Source organism: Phoxinus phoxinus, assembly GCF_949152265.1.
Source record: "Phoxinus phoxinus genome assembly, chromosome: 15".
Taxonomy (NCBI): domain Eukaryota; kingdom Metazoa; phylum Chordata; class Actinopteri; order Cypriniformes; family Leuciscidae; genus Phoxinus; species Phoxinus phoxinus.
In genome coordinates this window covers 7,990,826-8,016,894 of record NC_136890.1, presented here as the reverse complement: position 1 = coordinate 8,016,894, position 26,069 = coordinate 7,990,826, and the positions used below count along the sequence as shown (strand labels likewise).

At 37.6% G+C, this 26,069-nt stretch overlaps 3 protein-coding genes across 4 annotated transcripts in view; 1 reads left to right on the top strand and 2 right to left on the bottom strand.

Annotated features, from left to right (window-relative positions):
• Positions 1-580, top strand: part of arhgef16 (Rho guanine nucleotide exchange factor (GEF) 16) — a 30,524-nt gene extending 29,944 nt beyond the window's left edge. Inside the window, exon 16 of the mRNA XM_079637531.1 lies at positions 220-580. Coding sequence (XP_079493657.1) covers positions 220-359 — 140 coding nt within the window. The 3' untranslated portion in view covers positions 360-580. The remainder of the gene's footprint in view (positions 1-219) is intronic.
• On the bottom strand, positions 503-9,702 carry ybx1 (Y box binding protein 1). The gene is made up of 8 exons (XM_079637532.1): positions 9,260-9,702; positions 6,793-6,856; positions 6,547-6,580; positions 6,367-6,456; positions 4,674-4,997; positions 4,502-4,587; positions 1,579-1,885; positions 503-824 (listed from the first exon to the last, which is right to left on the bottom strand). Exons 1-7 carry the CDS (start codon positions 9,366-9,368, stop codon positions 1,609-1,611), a joined length of 984 nt encoding a protein of 327 aa, XP_079493658.1. The 5' UTR covers positions 9,369-9,702; the 3' UTR covers positions 503-824; positions 1,579-1,608.
• Positions 9,703-10,206: 504 nt separating this feature from the next.
• The window catches only part of ppih (peptidylprolyl isomerase H (cyclophilin H)), a 34,318-nt gene continuing 18,455 nt past the window's right edge, over positions 10,207-26,069 (bottom strand). Inside the window, exons 2-9 of one of the 2 annotated variants that reach the window (XM_079636628.1) lie at positions 23,528-23,592; positions 23,313-23,336; positions 23,011-23,055; positions 16,067-16,109; positions 12,828-12,920; positions 11,846-11,933; positions 11,717-11,757; positions 10,207-11,303 (exon numbers count right to left, since the gene is read on the bottom strand). In XM_079636628.1, the coding sequence (XP_079492754.1) occupies positions 11,235-11,303; positions 11,717-11,757; positions 11,846-11,933; positions 12,828-12,920; positions 16,067-16,109; positions 23,011-23,055; positions 23,313-23,336; positions 23,528-23,592 (468 nt within the window). In that variant the 3' untranslated portion in view covers positions 10,207-11,234. The remainder of the gene's footprint in view (positions 11,304-11,716; positions 11,758-11,845; positions 11,934-12,827; positions 12,921-16,066; positions 16,110-23,010; positions 23,056-23,312; positions 23,337-23,527; positions 23,593-26,069) is intronic. The other variant, XM_079636629.1, reaches the window with a different exon arrangement.

Genomic DNA, 26,069 nt, shown 5'->3' with positions numbered 1-26,069 from the left:
AATTTGGGCATTCCTCTTTTGTCACAAAATTGATTTTGCCTACTAAGTACCGGTATGCGATTTCGGATGCAGTCGTTGTGTTAGAATAACAAGTGTGGGTTGACAACTCTCCCTCCTCATAGCTGTTCACATCCTCTGACTCAGTGTTAAATGCTTTTTGGGAGTTTGCGTGTACATATAGTACAATTAAGTGAATGAGTGTGATTGGCTGTGTTGTAGGTTGGTGTCATGGAGAGCGGATGAGAGATGGCGAGAGGGGTTGGTTTCCTGCCAGCTGTGCCACTGAGATCACGAACCGCACTGCGATGGAGAACAACATACAGCGTATGGCACGACTACGCAAGGAGACTGACGTCTGAGCGGATTTTAACTCCACCATGGAACACTGTTCTTCTGACACCTAAAATATTAGGATCTCTGTAAACTGTGTCTGAAGTGCTTGTAATGTAAATAAGAACATTGTCAGCATGAACTGTTAGTTAAACACCACTCACACTAGAAGAATTGTTTCTGGTTTTATTTCAGCTTGCCTTTGTTAAAATTCATGTTTGGATACATAAAAAGTTATTTAAAAATGTCAAACTGACCAGATATCAAATTACTTTTAAAAACCATTTGGTGTAAAAACTTAAGACCGATTTAGAAAAACATCTGCCGTTTCCCCAAAACTTTTAGCTGTCACATAAAAAGAATGGAAAAGAAAACAGGTCTGCATAGAGTCTGCAGGCAATCGGTGGTAATCTGGTCGAAATGCATTTTTGCAAGCTTAGACGATCATATCCATTTCTTATTGCTCAGATCTTGGATGTTTCTTCTTGACAAAACTGCAAAAGGCAAACACACACAAAAAGAGATTAGCATGCCTGTGCTACTGGTTGATCGATTTTAGAAGTTGCTATGAGCAGACAGTCTGCTAAATCAAATCCACTGCATTATCATCTAGCCTTCCATCAAGGAAAAGTGCAAACTGAAGCACCATCCATTATATGCAGACCCCCCCACACCCATCCTATCCCACATATAATTGATAACAATGAATGATCAAATGGAAATCTCATGAAAACACCCTAGTCCCTTCACACGAACATACATAAATTGAAGGCTATTTTTAAGAAGTTATTTTACAATAATGATATTTTCCTGACAAATCAAGCACTTTTCATGTAAAATTATACATTTTGTAATCAGCATCAAAACCTAGTAAAACATACCATGACATGTAAACAAAAATTAAATTAAAAAGTGCTCAATTGTCATGAAAAGAATGGCAATGCGAGAGAAATCTTAATGCTCAAACAAATAGGCTTTATTTTCTTGTTATTTTTTATTCTTCTGCATTTAGTTTTTTTTTATTTTGGGAGTTAAATGTTGTCTGGACATGTTCACATTTCATGTTATTTACCAAAAAGAAAAAAGCAGCCCAAAGACTGGAAGAAAAAAGAAAAGAAAAACCCTACTACAGAATGGAACCATGATTAGTTCACCCTAAGAAAGCGCTCCAGTCAGAAATCACAACACACTTGATAAACAAGTGTTAATTTACATGCAGTAACTTCTCATCTGAAGCGGTTAACCCACCCGGCCGGATGGTTTAGATGTTCGAGCCGGTTAATCTGCTCCGCCCTGTTCGGCTTCGGGAGCGGCTGATTTTTCGGCTGATGCATCGGCTGCCTTGCTGTCCTTGCCGTCCTGAGGCTTAGTTGTCTGGGGCCGTCTGCGGCGGTAGTTGAAGTTGCGACGGTAGCGGCGCTGACGGGGCTCCTGGCTCTGCCCACTCTCACTCTGGTTCTCCTTATCCTCCTCCCCTTCCCGGGGTTCCCTGGGCTCCCTGGGCTCCCGAGGTTCCCGCGGTTCCCGCACTGGCCTGGGACGTGGGGGCCCCCTGCTAAAAAATTATATATTTTTGGTTATGCTGAGAACTTGGTGTACATGAGTATCTAATGCACATTCAATTACACATGAAGCTTGAAAGACCCAACAAACCTAAAGGTTCAATTTAGAGAAATGGCCACAAAAGCTGCAGCAGTAGAGGAGCAATCAGGGTCACGTTCTCAGAGGTACGTCGAGCCAAATGAGCCATTAAAAGGGACCAGTTGCATAAACATATCTATTATGTTAATAACTAGTATGACCAACTAGCAGTTAGTTATGGGTAATCAGTCTTTTCTGTATCAAATTAGATCAATCTATGTTTTTATGCATCGAACTTTGAAAAAGTTATGAGCCATCTTTAAAGGGATAGCACACCCAGAAATAAATTCTTTAGCTATTAACTCACCCCAATATTGATCCAAACCCTCAAGACTTGTTTTTATAGCATGTTCGCTTGTGCAAGAAAACAATAAGGTTAATTCTCGTTACGCAGCATGTTTGAGCTTCCGTAAGAGGTTTGTCACGCATCAAGCAGGTTCGGTTGAGCTTCTGTTTGTATCAATGTTATACGAGAATAAAAGCCTAAATTAAATATGTTCATCATATAATGATGTATAATAACTTAGTCTCTTCAGAAAATTTGGACTAAACCGCTCTATTCATATGATCTCTCATGAACTTTTTGAAAGTATCAGTTGGGTAGCCGTCAATGAGAAAGCTCTCAGATTTCATTACAAAAATTCTTTGTGTTCAGAAGATGAACAAAAGTCTTACAGTTTCGAAATGACATGAGGGCGAGTAATTAATGAAAGAATTTTTGGGTGAACCATCCCTTTAAATAAACAATATACATTGCTAAGACTAGTCTTACTAGTCAATCATCTGTCTATGCAACGGCCCAAGAACTCAGTCATGCTTGACTACATATGCTGCCTTCACATGCTATCGGAAATTTCCAACTTTCCACTTCTTAAGTCGCGATTATGAGCTTGTCTCGTTCAAGTGCTTTGTTGTTAGAAAGAATTGGAATCATGGAGGGTACCAGGTTTATTCTTGCCTATTTCTTGACGAAATCTTATTAAAGCCAAAATGTACTGGACATTAATTTTAAATCAAATGTAGCGCCCCATTTGTTGACAACCATTCACAGTACAATCTAGGTAGCTTGCTAACGAAGATAAAAAAAATATTTTTCAGTTTATAAAAGATACGATATGCTTCAAATGGTTAGTCAAATGCAAATAAGCAATACTTAAAGACGAGATATAGTGATGTTGCTGTTGTGGAAAAAATAAAGCCAGTCACAGCAGTAATTCTCCCCTGCAGCGTTTAAAGTTTATGGGCCGTCCTTGAGGGCATTCATGTCCAATTTCACACTAGGAAATCCATGTGAAGCATGTGAAGGCAGCATTAATTTCCACTATGGGTTGCAGCTGAATTTCATAAAAAAGGTCAAAATAAATAAATGCGAGCAGAAAGGCACGTTTTCAGCATTATTATACAGTATAACAACAACATAGAAAACATACAAGCGTAATACATAAAATGCTGTTCCTTTCCAAAACATTTTAATATGTATTATGCCATGCAGACGTGAGTGATTAAACCTTTTAAATGAATTCTTTAAAACCGACAGTTTGGATATTAACAGAACTATACCAAACTTGCCAACTACATTTTTGCTACTGAGGTTTAAAATCAGACTTTTGTCACTCATTGCAAAACTAGTCAAATTACAGTATTCAGGACAGGTTTCCTCAAATCCAGCCCTGTAGAGTTTAGTTTAAACCCAGATCAAACACCTATCTGTAGTTTTCCGGTAACTCTGAAGACCCTGATCAGCTTGCTTGGGTGTTTTTGATGAGTTGGATGTATATTCTGCAGGGCAGTGGCCATCCAGAGGAGGATTTGAGGAACTCTGATTTAGGAGCTATAGTCGGAATGAAACGGGGGTCTTCCCTAATGTGATGTGCGTGTGCGCATATATATATATATATATATATATATATACACACATACACACACACACAATGAGTGTAACTGCTTCTCTAAAAAAATGTTGAGTGGGACTTTTGTCCATGAGGAATTGATTGAATCGTTGTGGTTTGTTATTGGTCAATCTCCTGTGAGTGACAGGTTGTCCAGCCATCACAACAGTAAACACAGAGAAGTAATTTTGATTAAAGATTATGAGGGCACATGAATTTGAAAAATTTTCATAATTTAATAAATAATTTATAATAGACACAAATATTCTATCAAATTAGAACTGTCATTTTTTTATTTCATCCTTATGGAAGCTTGTTTCCGCCACTGAATAAACAAAATAAGGGGAAATGCGACTTTATATTTCACAATTTGGAGAGAGGTCAGAATTGTGAGATTGAACTTACAATTGCGAGTTATAAAGTCAGAATTGCGAGTCATAAAGTCACAATTATACCCCACTGCAATGGCGAGTCTCACAAATATTTTTTTCCTCAGAATTGCAAGATATTAACTCGAAATTGCGAGTTGTAAAGTCAGAATTGTGGAATATAAACCTGCAATTGCTAGTTTATTTTAACTTTTTTTCTCAATTGCTACAGGCTCACATCTGCAAACACAACATGCAAAGCTGGGTCTGAACCTTGGTCTGAAGCCTCTGTAGTAGTTCTGCCTCATTGGTTTGTTGCCTGGGTCTAGACCACCTTGGCCCTCTTCAACTTCCCCACCCTAGAAGCCAAGAACAGAATCTCTCAGTCAAAGAGCTTGCAACAATATTGATTTTGCAATATTATAACTTTTCTTTGTCAGCCTACCTCTGCCATGTCTCCTCTCTGGGGTGTGTTGGAATAGGGAGGACGTCTGCCGTAACGTCTCCGCACAAAGTATGGTGGGTAGCGCCTTCTGCCGGGGTAGGTGGGTCTACGCTCCTGTTGCTCCATCTCACCCTCAGGGGGAATTTCTTCCCCTTCTCTCTTCTCCCGTACCTCTCCCTCCCCGTCGCTCTGATAGTTATCCTGGTAGTCACGAGGGGGACCCCTCCTGCGTGGGTACCGCCTGTATCGGTTCCTGTCAGCCGCATACTTGCTACCCTGCACAGGGACGCCACCGGGGCCGGTAACATTGGCTGCCTCGGCACCCTGATAGAATGAAGACAAAATGTATATCAAATGTCTGCTAATTCAATAGACGCACATTTAGTTTGGATAATGGCCGCAGAATGGAGGAATTTCCTGTAAGGCACTCTGAAAGGGCTGCTCTACTATAGTCTGGGCAGAAATGTGATATTTAATCAATATCTCCATCATATAGTTTAAAGTAGATAATTTAACCCTTTTTTTTCTGGATCCACTAAGAATTTTTTTAGCACATTTGAGGAAGTAACCCTAATGTCCCAACTATATATTCAGTCAAAATTGTTAACAGTTAATTGTTATTTTAGACAGTCAAAATATGAAATAAATGAATGTATTGGAATGAAGTAGTGAACAAGCAAATGTTGTAATTTAAAAACAAAAGACACTTTCTTCAAAGCTGCCAATCTAGTCTCTCCACATTCTTTCAACCAGCTTCTTAAGTTACACGTATTCAAATTAATACTCTTAAGAAATTCAATTTCTGTATCCAAAACAAATTTTAACTTAAGGCTTTAGATCAAAATGCATTAAAGATATCCAAAGAAACTCTTAACTGATAGTGTGTATGTATGTATACATTTATATAAATAAAGAGTGCACCAGAACCATTAATTACTCATCCCAGTGTTGTATCAAACCTGAAATACTTTCATTCGTCTTGAAACACAAATAAAGATCCTTTTTGATGAAATCTGAGAGCTTTCTGTCGCTCCAGTGACAGTCCAAGCTACTTCCACAAAAAGTTAATAAAGAGATCGTAAAACCAATCCATATGTATAGAGCGGTTTAGTCAATTTTCTGAAGAGACGCGTCACTTTATACACTGAACAGATTTAATTTAGGCTTTTATTCACATTGATCAGCGAACATAACCAGACGATTAACCGAACCTGCTTGACGTGCGAGAACATCATTGGTTCTTGTGGAAGCTCAAACGTGTTGCGTAACACGAAAATAATCCTTATTGGTTCTTGCACGTCAACTTCCACTTACCACAACTGATTTGTGAGTTGATGAATGTTTATATGTAATAAAGGCCTAACTTCTATCTATTCATCATAGAAAGTGATCATGTCTCTTCAGAAAATGTGACTTAACCGCTCAATTCAAATGGATTAGTTTTACGATCTCTGTATGAACCTTTTGAAGCATCAAAGTGGAAGTTGTGTGGACTGTCAACGGAGGGACAGAAATCACTCAGAAAACGAAAGGAACGACATGAGGGTAAATAAGACAGAATTTTCATTTTTGGGTGAACTATCCCTTTAATGAATTTCATGAAAATATTTTATTTGTTAGTATTTTAAACCCTAATGTTATGCGAGGAAATATAAAGTTGAGTATCGGTGAAACAAAGAAATCTCAAGCTCACCTTCTCCCCTTCTACGACGTCAAACTCCACAGTCTCTCCATCCCCAACGCTACGAAGATATTTCCTTGGATTGTTCTTCTTAATGGCGGTCTGGATACAAAGCAAAAGCAATCAGAAAACACATCGTCCCCAAAACCAAGTTGGTATGTCAATATGGTGGCAATCAGAGCAAATAATTACCTGGTGCACAAAGACATCTTCCTTTGTGTCATTCCTGTAAAAGTTCAGAGTGAAATGTTAAATAATTGAGGACAGATGGAGAATAAACAAGCATGCAGAGTCGAAGAGCAAGTTAAATATTTGAATAAATAATAGCGTGCAAGTCAGGTCTAGCTTTATAAGCACATAAAGGCTGTAATAGGATTGTGGATGTTCCCTGACCCACATATTATATTGGAGAGTCTTTAGAGGCTGAATGTTATTTACCTGTTGATGAAACCGTAGCCGTTCCTTACATTGAACCATTTAACTGTCCCCAGGACTTTTGTTGCTACAAAGAGGGGGAAAAAACACACAGATTGTTTAGATAGATCCAAGACGTGTCAAAAATAGTATTTTCAAGAATCAAATTAAAACTGTTGACTGAAAAAGATGCATTAAACAAGCAAAGCCATTTAAAAGCAACTCTTTGCAAGTGGAGTTCATTTTGTGTCCACTATTTATAACCTCCAACTGTGGTGCTTTTAATAGACTGTGATGCAAAAGCAGCTGCTCTTATCAGAAGAACCTCCATCACCATGAAAGGATCTGACCCTCAGACTTCACATTATTAACATCTTATTCAAGTTATGATGACTGACAAGCCAATTTCAGAATTAAGAAAATTAAGCTTCAGGCAAGAGTTTAAAGAAATAAAGACATTACAAATGGTTTAAAACAGGGGTTTTCAATCTGGGGTCGGGCACCCCCGGGGAACCGCAAGGGAAACAGTGTAAAAATGTAATACAATAAATGAAAATAAAAATCTAACAGTACAGTTCTATATTTAGTAGAAATAAATTGCAATGCAACAATATAAGCATAGTAGGAAAATAGTTTCCAAATATATTTTAAACATTAATAATATTGATTTTTCACAGTATAAATTGTATCTTTATAAATTCAAATAAATGGCTGCCTTCTAAATTTGTGGATGGGAGTCCTGGCTTTGACCCAAGGATATTCATATCTGGGGGGCTTTGGCGTTTAAAAGATGGAAAACTCCATCTTTTAAACGCCAACAATTTTACATTAGACTGGAAAAAAGGTTTGAGAGATTCCCACTAGCTCTAAAAGTCTTATAAATTTAAATTTTGCATAAAAAAAAAAACTATTATGATCTTGTTGGTTTTGCTTCACATTTCCCTGACAAATCAATCCAAATTACCATGACCATAAATAAATAAAAATTGTATTAAGGGGAAATAAAAATCTCTTTGTTATGAACCTATTGTTTGTTTTTTTTGCTTCACGTTTTCCTGACAATCAATCCAAATATCCATGACCATAAAGTCACTTTATTACAGTAATAAGAATCACCACTGATGATAGGAATTATACAGAAACTTGGTAAAAAATAATAAAAACAATTCAGAAAATGTGCCTAATTTCCACAAAACTGTTACAATTAAAACAAAAAAATGTTTGTTTTAAAATGGCATTTAAACCCCTAGATATTTGGGTGAAAGTGGACCGGGTGTTTGTTCAATAATTCACTTTACACTGCAGTATATTAATAAGCACATTAATTTGCCCAATGTGTTGTGAAGTAGGAAGTGATGATGTTGAGATGCTAACTGCAGTTAGCACATTAGCCTCAGCCATGTGGCCGGATTGAAGCCAAACAGCCCTGATCCTCCATCCTCACTACAGGACACGATAGGCACTGCGAGAAGACAAATCTATACGTTCAGCTCTAGATTTGACAAGTGATTATCGTTTCAAGTGAAAAGTCCCTGGGTTAGTATCGGCAGATCAGACAAAAGAAGCGTCCATCATCCAAACACCACGGCGGACATTTTATATCTGGTGTGGCGAGACTGATATAGATTATCAGTATCCACAGTCCTACAGTTTTGTAATCTATACAATAAATCTTCTGTGGGATGATGGGATCTTCCGGGGTCGGCGTTGATGGTGTTAATCGAGATGAGGACACGTATGCACGACGCGTCAAACGCACCACACGCACGAACAAAGGGAAAGAGAGCGAGCGCTTAACCTGGCTTACCCGAGAATCCAACACAAACTAATCCATTAGGTTTAAAATCCGACGCGGTTCGTAGTGACCGCGACCACTGGACTCGTAACGTTATATGTGGTTTATGCTCAAAATGATCTGGGTCATCATGTCACGCTCAAGGCCAAGCTCAAGGGTCTGTTTCATAGACAGCCTTTATTAGTAAACAAATACGTATATTTACACTAAAATAATCGTATTGGGTCTCTGGTGCAGTAAATAATAATGATAGTGGCTCTATCGCGATAGAAGTTCTATAAAGCGAGAACCGCGTTGTGCCTCTTGTTCAATTTAGTAGGCCGCGGGCTCGAGCACGCGTCATGGCGGTTATCAATTCACACGCGGATGTGTTGGAACGCGGCGCGTAACTGTTAAACTTACTGAGACCTTTTAACGTCTAAAGTTTAACCTTTTTAAATCTTAATACGTATGAAATGGACTGAGCCTGACAACTCCATAACAAAAACTATAAACCGGTAGCCACGGGTATACAGCGGTTCTAGTGCGTTTGTGACTGAATAACGACACCACACAGTCGCGGTGAGGCCACACGCTTTCCCTAACTGAAAAATCCGTTAACGTAAAAAGTGCATCAAAACTTGAAACGTCGACTCATGAAAGAATATATATTATTTTGAAGGAATGAAGACCGTAGGCCAAGGGGCTAAAGCTTACCGATGACCTTCTTATCCCCCGCGGTAGCTGCGGCTGCCGGGCTGGACGGGCTCTCCACGTCGTCGGCAGGCTGCGGCGGCTGCTGCTGTGTTTCGGCCTCGCTGCTCATGTTGTTTTCTTGTTGTTAAAGCCGGCGGTGGCTCTCTAGTGTGTTTTTTTCCCGGTGCTAGATGGTAACCTGGGCCGGCGGTGGTGGGGGCTGCTGCCTTCGGGCTCTCCGCTTTCCTTTCTCCGCTCCCGTTGCCGATCGAACTGGACGGACTGAGTAAAGATGCCGGACGATATTCTGTCACATCTCTCCACCCATTCCTCAATCCAATTGGTCGGTTAACTTGTGATTTGTCAACGTCAATTATTTCACTGATGCGTATTGGATACAATTACTGTCAATCAAATGGAAATAACATTAAGTCTGGCCATGATTGGTTAGATTTTTTTTTACTACCGCCCAGAATTCAAGACCCCATTTAACCTTCCAGACATTCTGGCACATATATATATGTAAAACCCAAACATAAAGAAAATACTGACCAGAACATGAACGATAATGTACATTTAAGATATTTTTAAATATAGCTTCCCTATCATGCCAATAAAGCTCATTGAATTGAATTATGTACAAAGTTGATAAATATACATCAAATAATATATATATATAATGTGTGTATATATATATATATAATTTTAGTTGTATCCTATTTTATAAATCAATTAGCACCCTATTGCAATACTATTTTATTGGTATTGCTATATTGCATATTTCTTTTCTTTCCATTATTTGTTTGGTATAATCATTTTGGGAATTGGTGTATATGTAAATACAAAGCTGTATATCATTAAAAACCCATTTATATCTAAATGTCTGCATTTTATACTGTCAAAACATTATCTCTCCAGCAGTCATCTCACAAACAAAATATTTAACAGACACCAAACCAACAAAGAACAAAAATAAAGCAGGCTTTATTCATCAGTGAGAGATTCGGAAGAGGAATGGTTTCAATGCAAGGAAAGGATGATGTGTTTTTTTAGATAAATCCCATCATTGACTTCTCCCACAGCATTATAAAGGGAGCACTCAACGACCATGGATGAGACAGACCCTGGCAAGTTGTGAGACAGACCCAAACTACCCCCTTCCCCTTTGTCATGTAAATATGTTTTTGGCACTGTTGAGGAGACCTGGTTGAAGTGTGATTTTATTGTTAATGGCCCGGCCCTGTTGTCCCACACAAAGACGGGCTTTAACATTGACCCTAGAAGCCTCCCACCGAGCCCAAACTCTTCCTGCACTTCAGCTGAAAGAGCCCTTTTGTCTGAGTGGGACACGGTCCAAGGGATGGGGGAAGGGGTTTCTGGGTTAGGATGTGGGTTAGGGTAAGTAACAATAAAAAGACAAAGGGAGTACACTCATAAGGAATTTGCATTGAGTGGCGTGCCCTTTAAGGTGTTGGTTCACTATCATAAACTCGAAAAGCCCTTTATGATGATTCAGTAAAATGTCCTGATTTCGATTCTCTCTGAATTTAAAATGAAAAAGAACGTTCCAAGCTTTAAAAAACATGAGTCAAAATTTATTGAAGGATAAAAAAACCTCTTTCAAAAGACTGATCAACAATAAAAAGCCTTGTTCTTCAGAATGCATAAAGAATACATGTTTGTCTTGAATGTCAAGTTTGTCTTTTATGGACATTTGCAAGTGACATATGAGCGAATCAAGAAATCGGCTTTGAATCAGTGACGACTTCTTATCTTTACTTCTGCTATAATTAACATTGTACAAAATAGAACTACAACCTTGTTCATCCAAGAATTTTTCACAAATAATCAGTTAATCCCACAAAATTACTACAAAAATTTCAAAAGGCGATTTGCAAATGGAGATCATGAATGGTGAGTCATCCAAAATGGCTTGTCTATTTACTTTAAAGCAAAGGTCATGTGTCTTTGCTGATGTGTAACAGTACAAAATATATCACATTTCTCCACACTGGGCAATGACAATGGGCAGCTTGGGCTTGTTGTTGGGTCCTGTTGGTACATTCTGTAATGGAGATTTATGGAGAAATACGATTAATGTCACATAAAACACTCAGGTCCCAGGTCTATTTATCTGACTACCGGTACATGTTTTATTATTATCATTTTATTTGAAGAGTCAGCTGGCTCCATTTAAGTGAATATTTCTAGATTTTTTTCTCTCTTGGTTAAACACTTAAAGTTCTGTAAAACCAATGAAGTACTGTGAACTCCCATCTCATACATAACAACAAAGAATTCTCTCAGAACCGAAGGTAAGTGCTGACATATCCCATTTCTTCATTTACTTTAAGCACAGCAGATCTCTTGCCACACTAGTTAACTTATAAATCTTCAACAGGATCACTTGTAAACTCCTTTGAAAGGATTATGAAACTTGAAATGAATCAACTTAAAACTTTTAAAATATAGTCTCACCTCAATTTTCCTCATGACGAGCAAACCATCCACCACTTTTCCTGTAAGGAAAACCCAAAGCAGTTAATGGTGTAACCAGTGATCGAGTTCTCTCAGAACAGAATCAACAACATGGCTTTTCAGACTTACCAAATACTACATGCTTCCCATCCAACCAGTCACACTTTGTGCAGGTAATAAAAAACTGACAGCCATTTGTTCCTGGTCCACTATTGGCCTATCGGGAAAAACAAACATTAACGTCTCCTTTGGAAACGGCAGAGAATAAATAATCTGATAGGTAAATGGAGTGTTTATCCTATAATATCAATGTATATTTGTACTGCATGTTTGCCTGACTTCTCAGGTGCTAAATGTCCTGTCAGTCACTTTGTCAGGAAAATGAGAAACAAATTCTAAAGTTACAAGCATTTCGGTTTAATGCACATTTAAAAGCCTGATTTGGCGAATCCCTCTAAATTGGTCAAGAATATGTCCAGGTCATGTTTAACCCAAAACCAAAAGAAAAAAAAGGTAACACTTTATTGTAATGTCCTTGTAACGTTACATGTACTTACCATAGTAATTATAATAAATTATGCATAATTACATGCAATTGACCCTCAACCAAATCCTACCCTAACCCTATAGTAAGTACATGTTGTTAATTAATATTACTCGGTACTTAAATATATAATTACAATGTAACAAGGGCAAGGTGTCATTGTTACAATGTAATTGTATATTTAAGTACTGAGTAATATTCATTAACAACATGTACTTACTATAGGGTTAGGGTAGGATTTGGTTGAGGGTCAATTGCATGTAATTATGCATAATTTGTTATAATTACTATGGTAAGTACATGTAACATATATAATAAGGACACTGTAAAATAAAGTGTTAGCAAATAAAGTATATCCAAAAATATAAAATAACCCTCCTTTTTTTTAAAAAGTTTTTTCTGCATTTGAAATGGGGAAAAAAAGCCAGATTTTGGGTCACTTTGACGTTATAACAGTACTCTGACCGAGAGACCACTTAATCGAACACTGCTGATATGTTGGCATAAAGCATACTGTAAAGGTACAGCGAGAGTTTATTTACAGGGCAGTGTGTATAGAAGCTTTACCAGTGACAGGAGTCCTGGGCCAGAGTGTTTCATTCTGAAGTTCTCATCTGCAAATGGTCCCCTGTAGATACTGCAGATGCCAGTGCCGTCACCCTGATGGGCAAAAATATAGCATTTAAAACCATTCACACTCAGAAGATCTGAATCACTCAAATGTCAAGAGATAGCTTGTCTGCAGTAGGTTCATATGACCACTAGAGGCAGACAAACTGCCACAAGGAATGTGCTGGACTGTCTGAAGGCTTCTTTTTTTACACCAGCACTTTATTAAAACACTTTTAGCAAAGTCATAGTCATAAAGACATAGTATGTGTGCTTTTGTTTAGGATCATATTTGATACATCAGCCTTTTATGACTCCTATATGATATAGGAGAATATGGAACTTATATTCAAGGAGGAAAAACAAGTATTACTTGTTCAGAAGCTCAGATTGATCAAAAATACACAATTAAGTGCAGCTGCTAATATTTATATGGCTGAAAACCGATAAAATTCTTTATAACAGTATAGCAGACCATTTACAAAAATGCATAGAAACATCAATTGTCACTCTAGATCTCCAAATATGTCTGAATTTTAAATGTTTAGTTTTATGATCAAATTCAGTAGTGTTTATTGTAGTGGAAAAACAATTGAAATGGATTCAATTGAACATTCATTGAAAAAATTATATGGATTATCAAGTAAACCTAACCTAAACATAAGTCCAGTAAGTATTCATCTTAAAATATTAATAACAATATAAAAGTAATGATTATGTTCACTTTATAAAAATCAGTAAAGATTGTTCATACTTACAATTAACTAAAATATTTGCATTATGATATCAGTAGATCACTGAAGAAAGTATTAGTATTAGAGTTATAATTAACTTCATGCCACAAATGCTGTCATTTGAGCTTAACTTTTACGGAACTTTTTACATAGTGCTGCATTGTGGTCGCTGCTGTTTTTTCCCCTCCCTTTTGTCCGATTGGTCTACTAGTACAGTGGTTCCTAACTCGGATTCTGGAGTCCCACCAGCTCTGCAAATTTGTATGCATCCCTAATCAAACACACCAGATTCAACTTGTCAGCTCACTAATAGACATAAAATTGGCTTTTCATATCCACCTTTTTCCCAACAAGCCTACGGTTTAATGATAATAATAATAATAATAATTCATTACATTTATATAGCGCTTTTCTCGGCACTCAAAGTGCTTTAACATAGGAATCTCCTCAACCACCACCAATGTGCAGCCATAGTGCGCCAGAACACCCACCACACACCAGCTTACTGGTGGAGAGAAGACAGAGTGATGAAACCAATTAGTAATATATATATATATATATATATATATATATGGGGATGATTAGGAGGCCATGATGGACAGAGGCCAATGGACAAATTTGGCCAGGATGCCTGGGTTACACCCCTACTCAAGACATCCTGGGATTTTGTGTGACCACAGAGAGTCAGGACCTCGGTTTAACGTCTCATCTGAAGGACGGTCCTCTTTGACAGTATAGTGTTCCCCGTCACTATACTGGGGCGTTAGGACCCACACAGACCACAGGGTGAGCGCCCCCTGCTGGCCTCACTAACACCTCTTCCAGCACCAACCTGGATTTCCCAGGAGGTCTCCCATCCAGGTACTAACCAGACTCAGCCCTGCTTAGCTTTCAGTGCGCAACCATTCTTGGGCTACAGGGTGATATGGCTGATTTAAGATTATGGGAAGAAGTTCTATTCAAAAAGACTGAAACAAATAAATTCAAACGGATAAGGTTGCACTACAAATAATCCTTATCCGTCAGTTTGACTAAATTAAATGAAAAATGTCCTTCATGTTCAAGAGAATAACGTAACTTGGTATTTTTATGTGACGTGGTTAAACAACATCCATGGCAAGAGCTCGTTTCAGTTGCTGCATTATTTCCCTGTTGATTATTTACTTTTTTTTTTTTTTCTTTGTTCGCTGTAAAAAATACAACATATACAGTGCATTTGTGATCTGATTTCTGTAAGTTTAATATAGAATATATCCCATTAATAATTTACTGGAATGCACAAAGAATCTCTTGTTTTTCTCCCCAAATCCTCACGTCTCTTTTCCAGGTTTGTTTTCACACGGATGCTTAGAAATGAAAAGGGGGGACAATTACATTTTAAAACACTATAAGCAGTGTTTACTGGAATGTTTCTAAAGCAGGTAAATGCAATATTTACTGTCTGTCACACTGACGGAGAGCAATTTGAATTATTATCACTCTCTGTTCCAGTTAAAGAATATATTTGAATAAGGCAATGTGTTACATAACACAGACATATATTATACAGTGATATTTAATGTCTGTAATATTGCTGTGTAAATAATCAGTAATTTGTTAATGCTTTTAAAATGTCCTTTTAATGTTCGATGGTTGAGGGGTGAGTAGAATATCATTGTACTCAGTTTTTGAAAACACACATTGCGTTATAGAGCGAATCTTTCGCTGATTGTTTACGGTTTAACAGAAGTTACTCCCATAATTCACGCAAAGAGTCATGGGCCGTAGGAAACTGTGGATAAGGGAGGCATACAAAATGTGCACTTTCGGCAGATCCACTGATCTACTATACACCTGTCTGCGCTGACTGAGTGTATAACAAAACACCTTTTGGAAATATTAACCTGACTTGGGAAACTTTAGTGGATGTATATAATGCTTATTCTTGCTTTAGGCTCGTATAGGGAGCGCATTGTATTTTTCTTTATTCAGCAGCTTATTCAAAGTGGTTTACAGTACATGCATTCTATGGGAATCGAACCCATGACATTGGTGTTGCTAGTGCCATGCTCTACAATGTTTGAGCTACAGGTAATTTAGTTTTAAAAGCTAGTTATTTCTGTTTGTTGTTGGCCTTGGTCACCCCTAAAATCAAATAATTTGGTATTAGTTTATTTAAGAAATAAAGTGAAAATGTAAAAAGAATTCGCCATGTCAGAACTTAAAACCTAATGAATATTGATTTGAATACAAACAAATACAAAAGCTGGATTACTGCAAAGATAAGGCACATCCTTATTTACCTTCTTTGCCTATTTATAAGGGAAAATCCTTATTTGATTTGATGATGTCACGCATGGCAGTCAGTACACAGAGCGCATACATTGTTTGCACAAAAAAAAAAAACTTCTATAAATGTCAAACAAGCGAAACACCTGTAAGATAAATCCAACTCCATTGTCTGGATCACAAGGCAAAACTTACATTGACAAAATCGCCACCCTGAATCATGAAGTCCTTTATCACCCTACCAAAAGAACAGAACATACATTAGAATTAGTGTGATGGACATTATGATTTACTAGCAGGTTGAAAAGTAGAAGTAACATAGGCAATGTTTGTGAGATTTTCACTCCAGTAAATATATTACGTAATTGTGATTTTCTTGACATTATATTACATTGATTGTGATATTCAACATTTATATTGTTCGCTATAAATTTCTGATCTAGAGGTAATATAGTGAAGGTGGGTGGATTCTGGAATCCACTGGCGCTTCAAAGTATATCTAATAAGTGATTATAATCAAGGTATTAATCAAGATTAATCAAAATATCAAATGAGTTGAATGACTTCTTTAAACATATGAGATGTAGTTATAGAATTAAATGTCTGTTTAATGGAATGTGCACTCCCGATATTTTTGAGGGGCACATAAAACATGTGAAAACAAAATGTACTCTTCTAGCTGACCAAGACAGCGGAGGTCACAGGGTCTACACAACGTAGACTAACTAGAGAATAAGAATTATGATGAATATTGTTTGAACTCAACCAACCCCGCCCTTGGAGAAACTGTATCCTGTGTATATGTGTGTGTGCTAGTATTCTCGGTTACAGGTCCTGTATTGGTAGAATGGACAACTGGCACCCTGGGGAGATGAAATGACTTGTTTTCTTAGATATGCTGGTACCTAGAAACATAGCTCTGAGACCTCAGAGGTTGGGGATCAATTTCCCTGGACGCAAGTGTGACGCAAGTTAAACAAAAACCTGGTGAAAACCCCTTAGAATATGTTAAGCGTTTCTGTACAGTGTATGAAAATTACTGTGCTGCTAATAATAGTGAAGAAGATTATGATTCGGCTATTGTGATTGATTCCGCCACCGGAGGACTGTCAAAAGTATACAGAGAACTGCTTATCAGTGGCTCTGTATACATTCCTAATTGGGACACGCTGATTTGACGGTGTGCTGTAAGTTGGAGCCGTTTTCAAGCTCACAATGATAAAACCTCAGGCAAAGCGTCTGCTTCTCTAGAGGCTGAAACCAAATCATCAGGTAACATAGAATGTTTTCGGTGTGGTCAGAGAGGACACAAGTCCCATGATAGTTCTAAACCAAAGCCAAAGTGTAAAAATTGTGGCAAATCAGGCCATCTGGCAAGATTCTGTAAATAACTCAGGGTGAATAAAGAAAGTTAACATAGTAGTAGACACTATTGAGCTTGTTAGGTGAGGATTAGGGGTCAGCGGCATCCTGTACTTGTGATAACATTTCATTTATGAATTGTACCATAAATCTGTTCCCGTCCCTCTGGCAATGTTTATTGGACTGAATGCTGGGTTGGTGAAAATACGGCAGGCACGACAATTGGTGTTGACATCCTGAAAAACTTAGAAGCTGATGTTTTGCTTTCAAAAGATAAGCCTGTGCTTGGATATAATGAAACAATTCGCTTATCTAAATCTGGCCCACACCATGACTTGATGTGCTGTGGCTGAAACTGCCAGCGTAACAGAGTCTCGATCTGGGTGGAAATTTGCAATGTCTAAATCAACTGGGCTAAAGTCAAATATGTTTATGTTATTATGTTTCTTTAAAAATGCAAGTCAATTCTGACAAAGATGTTAAAAAAAATAGTAGATCAAGTCGATGCTACAAGTTTATGAAAATGCAGTTTACCAGTCCTGAATGCCCCAAGAGTCTCTCTCTCTTATTCAAAGTCAGCTAAAAGCTGCTATCTGAGCCTGTGTCATAAGTGACAAGCTATTTATAGGAAAGCAGAGTGTTTCAGTTGAAAATCAAAGACACATAGATGTTAAAAGAAATGATTGCCATTAAGAGGCCAATTTGTAGTTAAATGTTTCAAAGTAAAACTAAAGGACTAAAATAATAATACGGACCTCAAATGATAGTTGGTGACATTTTTGACTAATTTATTCTATGACCGGTACGTTTTTTTGTCTCATCTTGGCTCTGGTTACAGAACTATACACTGAATGCATGGGTGTTATGACTAAATTCACTGTGTATAATCTCAGCATTGCTAGCTGCTTTGAAGGTGTCTAATAGATTCTAGTGATTAAATACTGCTTTAATTAACCCGTTAATGATACTAGGCAGTCCAAATGGCTCTGGTGACTCTTGAAGGCACCTCCCCTAAGCTTCAGAAAACACCTGATTCTGTTGAAGAAAACTGTCAAAGATTTCGTAGTGGGAAATGAGGTGTGTGTATGAGGTGATTTCTCAATGACGGGTAAGATCCTCTTTGGCCAACCGGGGGACGACCTAAGACAGGGGGTGAGCTTTAAGAAGTTGCAGCAGTCTGACCCAAAAATGTGAGCTATACCTTATCACCAGAAACCACATTCCTTGGATGGCTTGTTTTACATTGTGACCAGTGTCCACAACTACATGCAATTATGACAGGGGACACCCAGAGGAAAAGGAGATTCTAGATAGAGCTAATGGGAATGGGCTTTCAAGAGCCAGCTGAGACCATTAGGTGACTATCATTCATTCCTGTGTAGACCATAGCTAAACTAATTCATTTATATGAGGAGCATGATGTTGGTTGCCTTATGGGCAAGAACTGTATAGAAGTTTCAGATTCAGCATTACGGTTAATCGCTGAATCTGTGAGGCTGTGTTGATATTGAACTAATATGGCTATCATAGTTTTCACTCCTGCAGGTCATTAGACGTGGCATAGGATAATTCCAAGACATTGTAGTGGCTAAAGATGAAGACCGCTTTTGCAGATGCAAGAGAAAGTCTGGAGAACAAAGGTTAAGTGCATTCAGCATTTAAACTAAAGATATCCGTATAAAGGCTCCGAGCATAATGTATTTTAGTCGTAAAAGTTTTTATTTGACAGTTAAAAATGTACATGTTAAACATTTACATTTTAACTTTTGTAAATGATTAAGGGTTCTATACTGTAATTAATTTAATATTATATTCTGTCTAAGTTAGTCTTATGAGGTTGTTGAAAAGACCATTTCTGCAGTAAGAGAGAGAGAGAGACTGCTTGAGTGGAGGCAGGGTTGGTACTCTGTCTCTTATCAGCCTGCTAAGTAAGCTTAAACAAAACAAAGCAATGATAACTAACCAAAACAACCCAGGTGACTGAAGAGACGTGCTGTGAAACTGGACAAGAGTCCATGTAAAAGCTAGGTAAAACCTGCAGAAAAATGCAACATTTAAATCTTTTGAGCAGTTCATATTCATGCGTCTGGTATGAGCGTGTGTGATGGTGATTGCACTTTATGTTTTGTATGTGTTAGTTCGGGGAACAATTCTGTGTATTCTGATTGTGTGTATATTGTGTCACTAACCTCTGGAAAGTGTTTTATCATTACACATGGGTTAAGTGAAAGGACAAACTTCAGAGAAGCCGATAGTCCTCCTGAGTGAATATGATGAATACATGATACAGAACATGGGACGAGCTTTAAGTGGATTGGTTATCCAGCTCTCTCTGCTACTGGTAATTATGACTACTTCTGTCATTTGTGATGTTGATTTGAATTACTCTCTGGATTAGTACATTTAGGTGCGTTTATGTAAATCGGAAGAGTAAAATTGAAGATTGCGTCCATTATGGGTTAAAAACCCGTGTCTAAATTCAACTGAGGGTCTACATTTGAATACGGTCAACTACGTGATCCAAAATGGTAAACGTAAATAATAGACTTGACGGCAGAGAAACAGTGACACATTGGCTAAGTCACTATTCAAAATATATGTAGAGAGATAAGTGGGACTGAGATAATACTGATAATACTTTTTGCATCTGAAGACTAACAATATCCTGCTCCAGGGGAGCATTCATCAAAATTTTTGAAGCAGCCTCAATTGGTAGTGTGACGGCTCAGTGAGTGGTTCTGTGTTTGTCCGCGAGTTACAGGTTGATTGCTGGAGAGCGTGGCTTTACACCTGAACGAAATCATGGTACTTTAAAAGACACTGGGTCAAACAGAGAAAGAAGACTATTGCTCGCTGGTGTTGTTGCTGCTCTGGAGGCTTCCGGAGAGCAGACAGGATGTGTGGGTTATGGGAGATTTCCGCATCGGAAATCTGATGTGATCCATTTTACCCTATTATGATGTTTTGATTTGGACTTCACGTTGGTTATGTTTAGTTGAACTGATGTCACTTGAACTTGCTACACACATTTACATGCTGACACGTAGTAATGGGCGATATAAACTATATGCGATATAAATTATACAAAATTGGCCTAAATTGGCCTAAATTGGCCAAAATTGGCCTATAGAGATTTTAATTATATTGCACTATCGCGATAATGCATGTTGATGACACAATCTACCCGCAAAATTTAGAGCCACGAGCTGCAACCGGCTGAAACACATCATATTTGTCGTCATCTTGAGTAAACATGGCTGAAAGTGAAACGGAGGAGCTGGTGAAAAAGATCGGTGCAACATCCATTATTTGGACTTAGTTCGGATTTAAGCCGTCCGACGAGCAGCAGCAAACTATACAGACTATACAGAGTGCGTGGGGCAACAGTTCGGTAACACACACGACTAATCTGTTCTACCACCTCAAAACGAAACATGTCACTGAATACCAGCGCGTATTCACAAAATAGTGGTGTAAACACAAAATCTCTGCGTGTGCCCGATTTTAAGATTCGTTGTTGTGTTGCTTTTTAACTGAGAATACATCAGTTTTTCTGCTCTTTGCATCTTTTGTGTCCTTTAAAAAAAATAGCCAAACTAAAACTACATTTGATTTCGAGTGTCTTCTACACTGTTTTGCACTTTTTACTGTCTATGGCATGGCACTACTGTAAATAAACTTTTATACTTGAAGCATTTTCTTTAGTTGACGTATACAGGTGAAACTCGAAAAATTTTAATATCATGCAAAAGTAGCAGGTGAAACTAATATATTATATAGACTCATTACATGCTAAGTGAGATATTACAAGCCTTAATTTGTTGTAATTTTGATGATTATGACTTACAGCTTTATGAAAACCTTTTCACAATATTCTAATTTTGAATTTGGGGTTTCATAAGCTTCTAGCCATAATATAAACATTAGGGCTACTTAAAAGTCTCTGCAGCTAGTGTACTTGAATTTTATTTATCTGCAACATTATGTTGTATGAACAGTTTTGAACAATAAATGTTCTCAAAACTACATACACTGTTTCTTTCTTTCTTTAAAAAAAAAAATACATTTAGCAGTTGTTTGGCTTTCCTTAGGGTCTGTGTAACCTGTTCTGAAATGGTTTATTATAATTTATATATCGTGATATATATATCGTTATCGCAAGAGGCTGCAATGTATATCGTAATATGGATTTTAGGCCATATCGCCCATCCCCTACTGACACGCTGACTAACAATTACACTGATCACTTGACGTTTCTTACTTTAGTTAAATAAACCTTATTGTTTATGCAGCGGTTGTGTGGCGTCTCCCTAACTTTGTTGCGATCTAAGAATAGAATCGTAACAGTAGACCAGATGTAGTGTTTAGGACCCCAAATTGGTCTTTAAGGGGGGACTGAAGGGAGTGGATTAAAATCAAGGTATTGAATGACTTCTTTAAGCTTATGAGATGCATGTAGTTATATAATTTTCTAGTATCTAAAATTGTCTTCAATTGACTGCACTTCTGACTCGGGGTCTTCATTCATCATATCTGGTCCTGGGTCTTTAACGGTTTTGTCCCCAACAATAGCCTAGGACACTTGTGTCAAATTCCGCTCCTGGAGGGCCACTGTCCAGCAGAGTCTAACTCCAAAACACCTGCCTGGAAGTTTCTAGTAATCCTGAATACCTTTATTAGCTGGTTATGGTGTGTTTAAATAGGGTTTGAGCAGGACAGCGGCCGGCCGGAACTGAGTTTGACACTCCTGTCCTGGCCTTGACTCAACTTAAACATGACTTGAAAATGACTATCATAGTACTGTTTTGAATTGCAAAACATCATTCAAGGCGTATTTGCATTGAAACTTTGATCAATGAAAAAATTACTAAACATTTGAATACAGGATGTTGCAGGACATACAAATATAAGCCAAAGCTTTATACTTAGAACTATGGACTTGAACAAACTTCTAACTCTAATAATGAGCAACAGTAATAGCTTGGCCAGTACCAATAATAACTGAATTTCTACAATATGTTGGCAAAAAATATATAAAAACAACATTGAAAAATTGTCTCCCAGTTGGTTCGAGTCTATTTTGAGAACAAATATTCACTATAGGGTTCAAATCTGGACTCTTACCAGGCCAAAACATGAGCCTAATGGGCTTGTTCTCAAGCCACTTTTTGGTTGTCTTTGCAATTTGGGCAGGAGCATTGTCTTGTTGAAAAATAACATCTGATCTTTCCTCTTTAGATAACTTTTCATTTCTGGGAAGCAAGCCATTCTGCAATATTAGTCTTTTATTTAAAAACTGTCTTAGTAAACTCTCAGCTGCTTATCTTGGCCAGGACACTCCCGTAAAAGAGATTTTAATGTCAGTGAGTCTTCCTTCCTGGTTAAATAAAGGTTTATATTATCCTGTACTCCAAAGTATTAAATTACGTTTCACAGTGAAGCAGCTCACCAATACCAGAAGCTAAAAAGGCTCCCCACACAATGACTGATCCCCACACCATGATTCACCTTGCTAGAGATGCATTTATTATTATATTTCAGCAGATTTTTTTAAAAACAGCACTCTGACTGGAGCATCACCATACAACATGTGTTTCTTTGCGATTCATCACTCCACACACAACTTTCCATATTCTGCCGAAAACTTTTTTTAATGTTTTTTATGGGGTTTTTTTAGACAGCAATGGCTTTTTAAGTAGTGCATATTCTAATAAATTTTGCGATCTACATTTTTGTTATTTTTGTATCTGTGAGCAATACCAAGTAAAGTGTCTCACCTATGAAATGTGCAGCCTTTATAGCCCACGGGAACTCCATCCTTCCTACATTGAACAAAAGCAGCACATGGTCAAAGTACATCCAAATAAACAAAACCAGAAAGAGAAAGAGCCGTTTAATCTATAGCCTTGTCCAACACATGTTTCTTTTAGGATGATTTGAATATACTCAAAAGCATCAGTCACAATAACACATTCAAAAAAAAATGTAATATGAGTATGTGGTAATATACGTTCACCCATACACATGGTTAAAGTAGAACAACCCTTAATTAACCCACTGAAATCGGAGACTGACTTACTTGAATTCACCAGTACAGAACTGCCTGAAAGACAGAAAAACAGATTCACATGTCTCTTATGAGGACTGGCACAAATAAACCAAAAACTAGAACTTTTAGAAGAACCAATAAATTGCCATGCAAGTAGTAAAGAGATGGTTAAGCATTTTACATAACACACACAAACGCAGTTTTTTATGGTGTTTATACATAAATTGATTGAGGAATCTTCTTACCGAAAATTTTCCGCAGTCTTTGGAACAATGTCAGCAAAAAGCTCTATCTTCATTCTGCCAACTTCCTAAAAAAAATTAAATAACCAATTAAAAAAATGCTGACTCCAAACAAAGAGGCAAATATTCACATTTACATTGACCAAGTCATATTCAAATCAAAGATATGGCATTCTGTGCATGCAATGACAAACAGGATGTTTTAATCATCTGTAAAACCATATCTGTGGGGGAAAACATACAAGAACACAAAATTTAAACAAAGGATGGGAGGCAAATGAATGAATGAATGAACGAACGAACGAACGAACGAATTGTCTTAAAAGAGCTGCTTGTTTAAATCCATAGCTGAGGACGTTTGTGATAGTCATCATGGAGACATTGTTTCCAACAGCCTGAGAATTCTTTTGACATTATGGTGTTTTCTTCTATGCAGTTGTTGCCTTGGCTTTGGCTTGCTTGGTTGGAGACATTTAATATTCAACAATACTATTGATCTGCCTAGGGTGGACGATAACGCAATTTTCTTCTAGAAACAAACTTTGTTGTATTATTTTCATGTTATCACTGTGAAGCTGCTTTGATACAATATGTATTGTAAAAAGCGCTATATAAATAAAGGTGACTTGACTTGAAAAGGGAAGATGGGTTTCGTTACACATGTTTGAATTAGGAGCAGTAACAGGTAGAACTAGAATGATTACTAGAAAACTAGATGATCAACACCTGTTTCTACATCATTGCCTCTTTAGCCCCACCTGCCCATTCATACATGTAGGAGTGAGTAAATACCAGAGATTCACAAACACAGGATTTCTTTAGCAGCGAAACAATAGAGATACATCTGAGGATTACAAGACCTTTTGCAGTGCAAAGTTGTGGAAAATCAGTCTTTCCATTGCCATCCTGAACTTTATTTGTACAAAAATTCCAGATTGCCAGTAAGACACATTTTCATACTGGTGAATCGCTTTTAAACAAGACACAGTTCAAAGCAGGCTTTTCATAAAGACTGAAAAGTTTCACAGGAAAGACAGTAATGTCACAACACACAAGTGTGAGTAACGCCCGTTTCACACATACTCCGTGTGCAGTGCGTATGCGGTGCGTGTTGCGGTGCGTATGCAGTACGGGAGCAGCACGCGCTATAGTGCTTTCACATATGCTGCGTGCGTTTGCAGTGCGCAACTGATCCGCGGCTGTACATTTACTCACACTATTTGTATTTCAAATTGTATTTCAAAGTTATCAGCAACTTTTATTTAACAAAAAAAAGTTGTCAGCATTGCGATTCTCTTTGTACACATATACACTCTTTAATAGGTGTATTCACTTTTAAACACAATTTAAACAACGTGTTATTCAATGCATTACTTCTATATAGATTATATAATATGTTGCTTAAAGGACAAGTTCGGTATTTTACACTTAAAGCCCTGTTTACAGATCGTATCTGATGAAATAGAACGGTTAAGATTAAAATTTGGACACATGCTGCTGTCGCGAGAATTTTAGGTTTATTTAGGACCTATTTTGCCAAACGTGTCACACCCGTGATTCTTCCGTTGAGAGCTTGAATAATAGACACTCAAGCGGCGGAGTAATACCGCACCTCACTCAGCACATTTAATACAAGTCATGGAGTTGGACAAAAACTACGATAAAACCTGTTGGAATGCATCTTTTTCAGCGATTTTTTTTGGGGACCGTATCAGTGAACACCCCTAACCACTCGGTGAGTTTCACGTCTTTGTAAACGAAAGTTTAATGTGTTTTAGGAAGGAATCTTCCTGTGGCCATAGACAACCATTGTGGGGGTGAGGGGGGAAAGCGATATAAACCTAAAATTCTCGCGACAGCAGCATCTGTCCAAAGTTTAATCTTAACCGTTCTATTTCATCAGATACGATCTGTAAACAGGGCTTTAAGTGTAAAATACCGAACTTGTCCTTTAAGCAAGTGGTAACATATTTAACCTTACTTGTATATTAAAATAGCAGACATTTTAAATTAAAACTTAAAATTGACAAAAACGGCAGACTCATACCTTTTTCTTTTGCATAATTTAAATCCTTATACAATAAATCTTGCATGTCACAAAGAACTTGCTTTTCCACCTCCACGAATGAGACGAGTGTCGTTCATTATGATCTTGTTGAAATAATTATGAAGTAAAAAGATACTGTGAAAAATAGTAGTATTTAATTAAATGCATTTATGGTGAGATTACTACATTCAATTTAATTAAATGCATTTATGATTAAATTACTACATTTTCATGTCAATTTGTGTTCATTTTGACCACGAAACATGCGCTGTCACTTTAATTCAGCGCGTGCAGCACAGCAAAAATAGACTCGGTGCGGAAACGATCTCTGCACTGCTGTATACGCACCGCAACTGGAACGGATCGCCGGACTGCATCTGCGTGCAGTGTGAAAGCTCTAACCTGTTAACATGGGTACGGAAAAAAATACGCACCGCAAACGCACTGCAAACGGAGTATGTGTGAAACGGGCGTAACAGTGCGTTTACTATGTGTCAG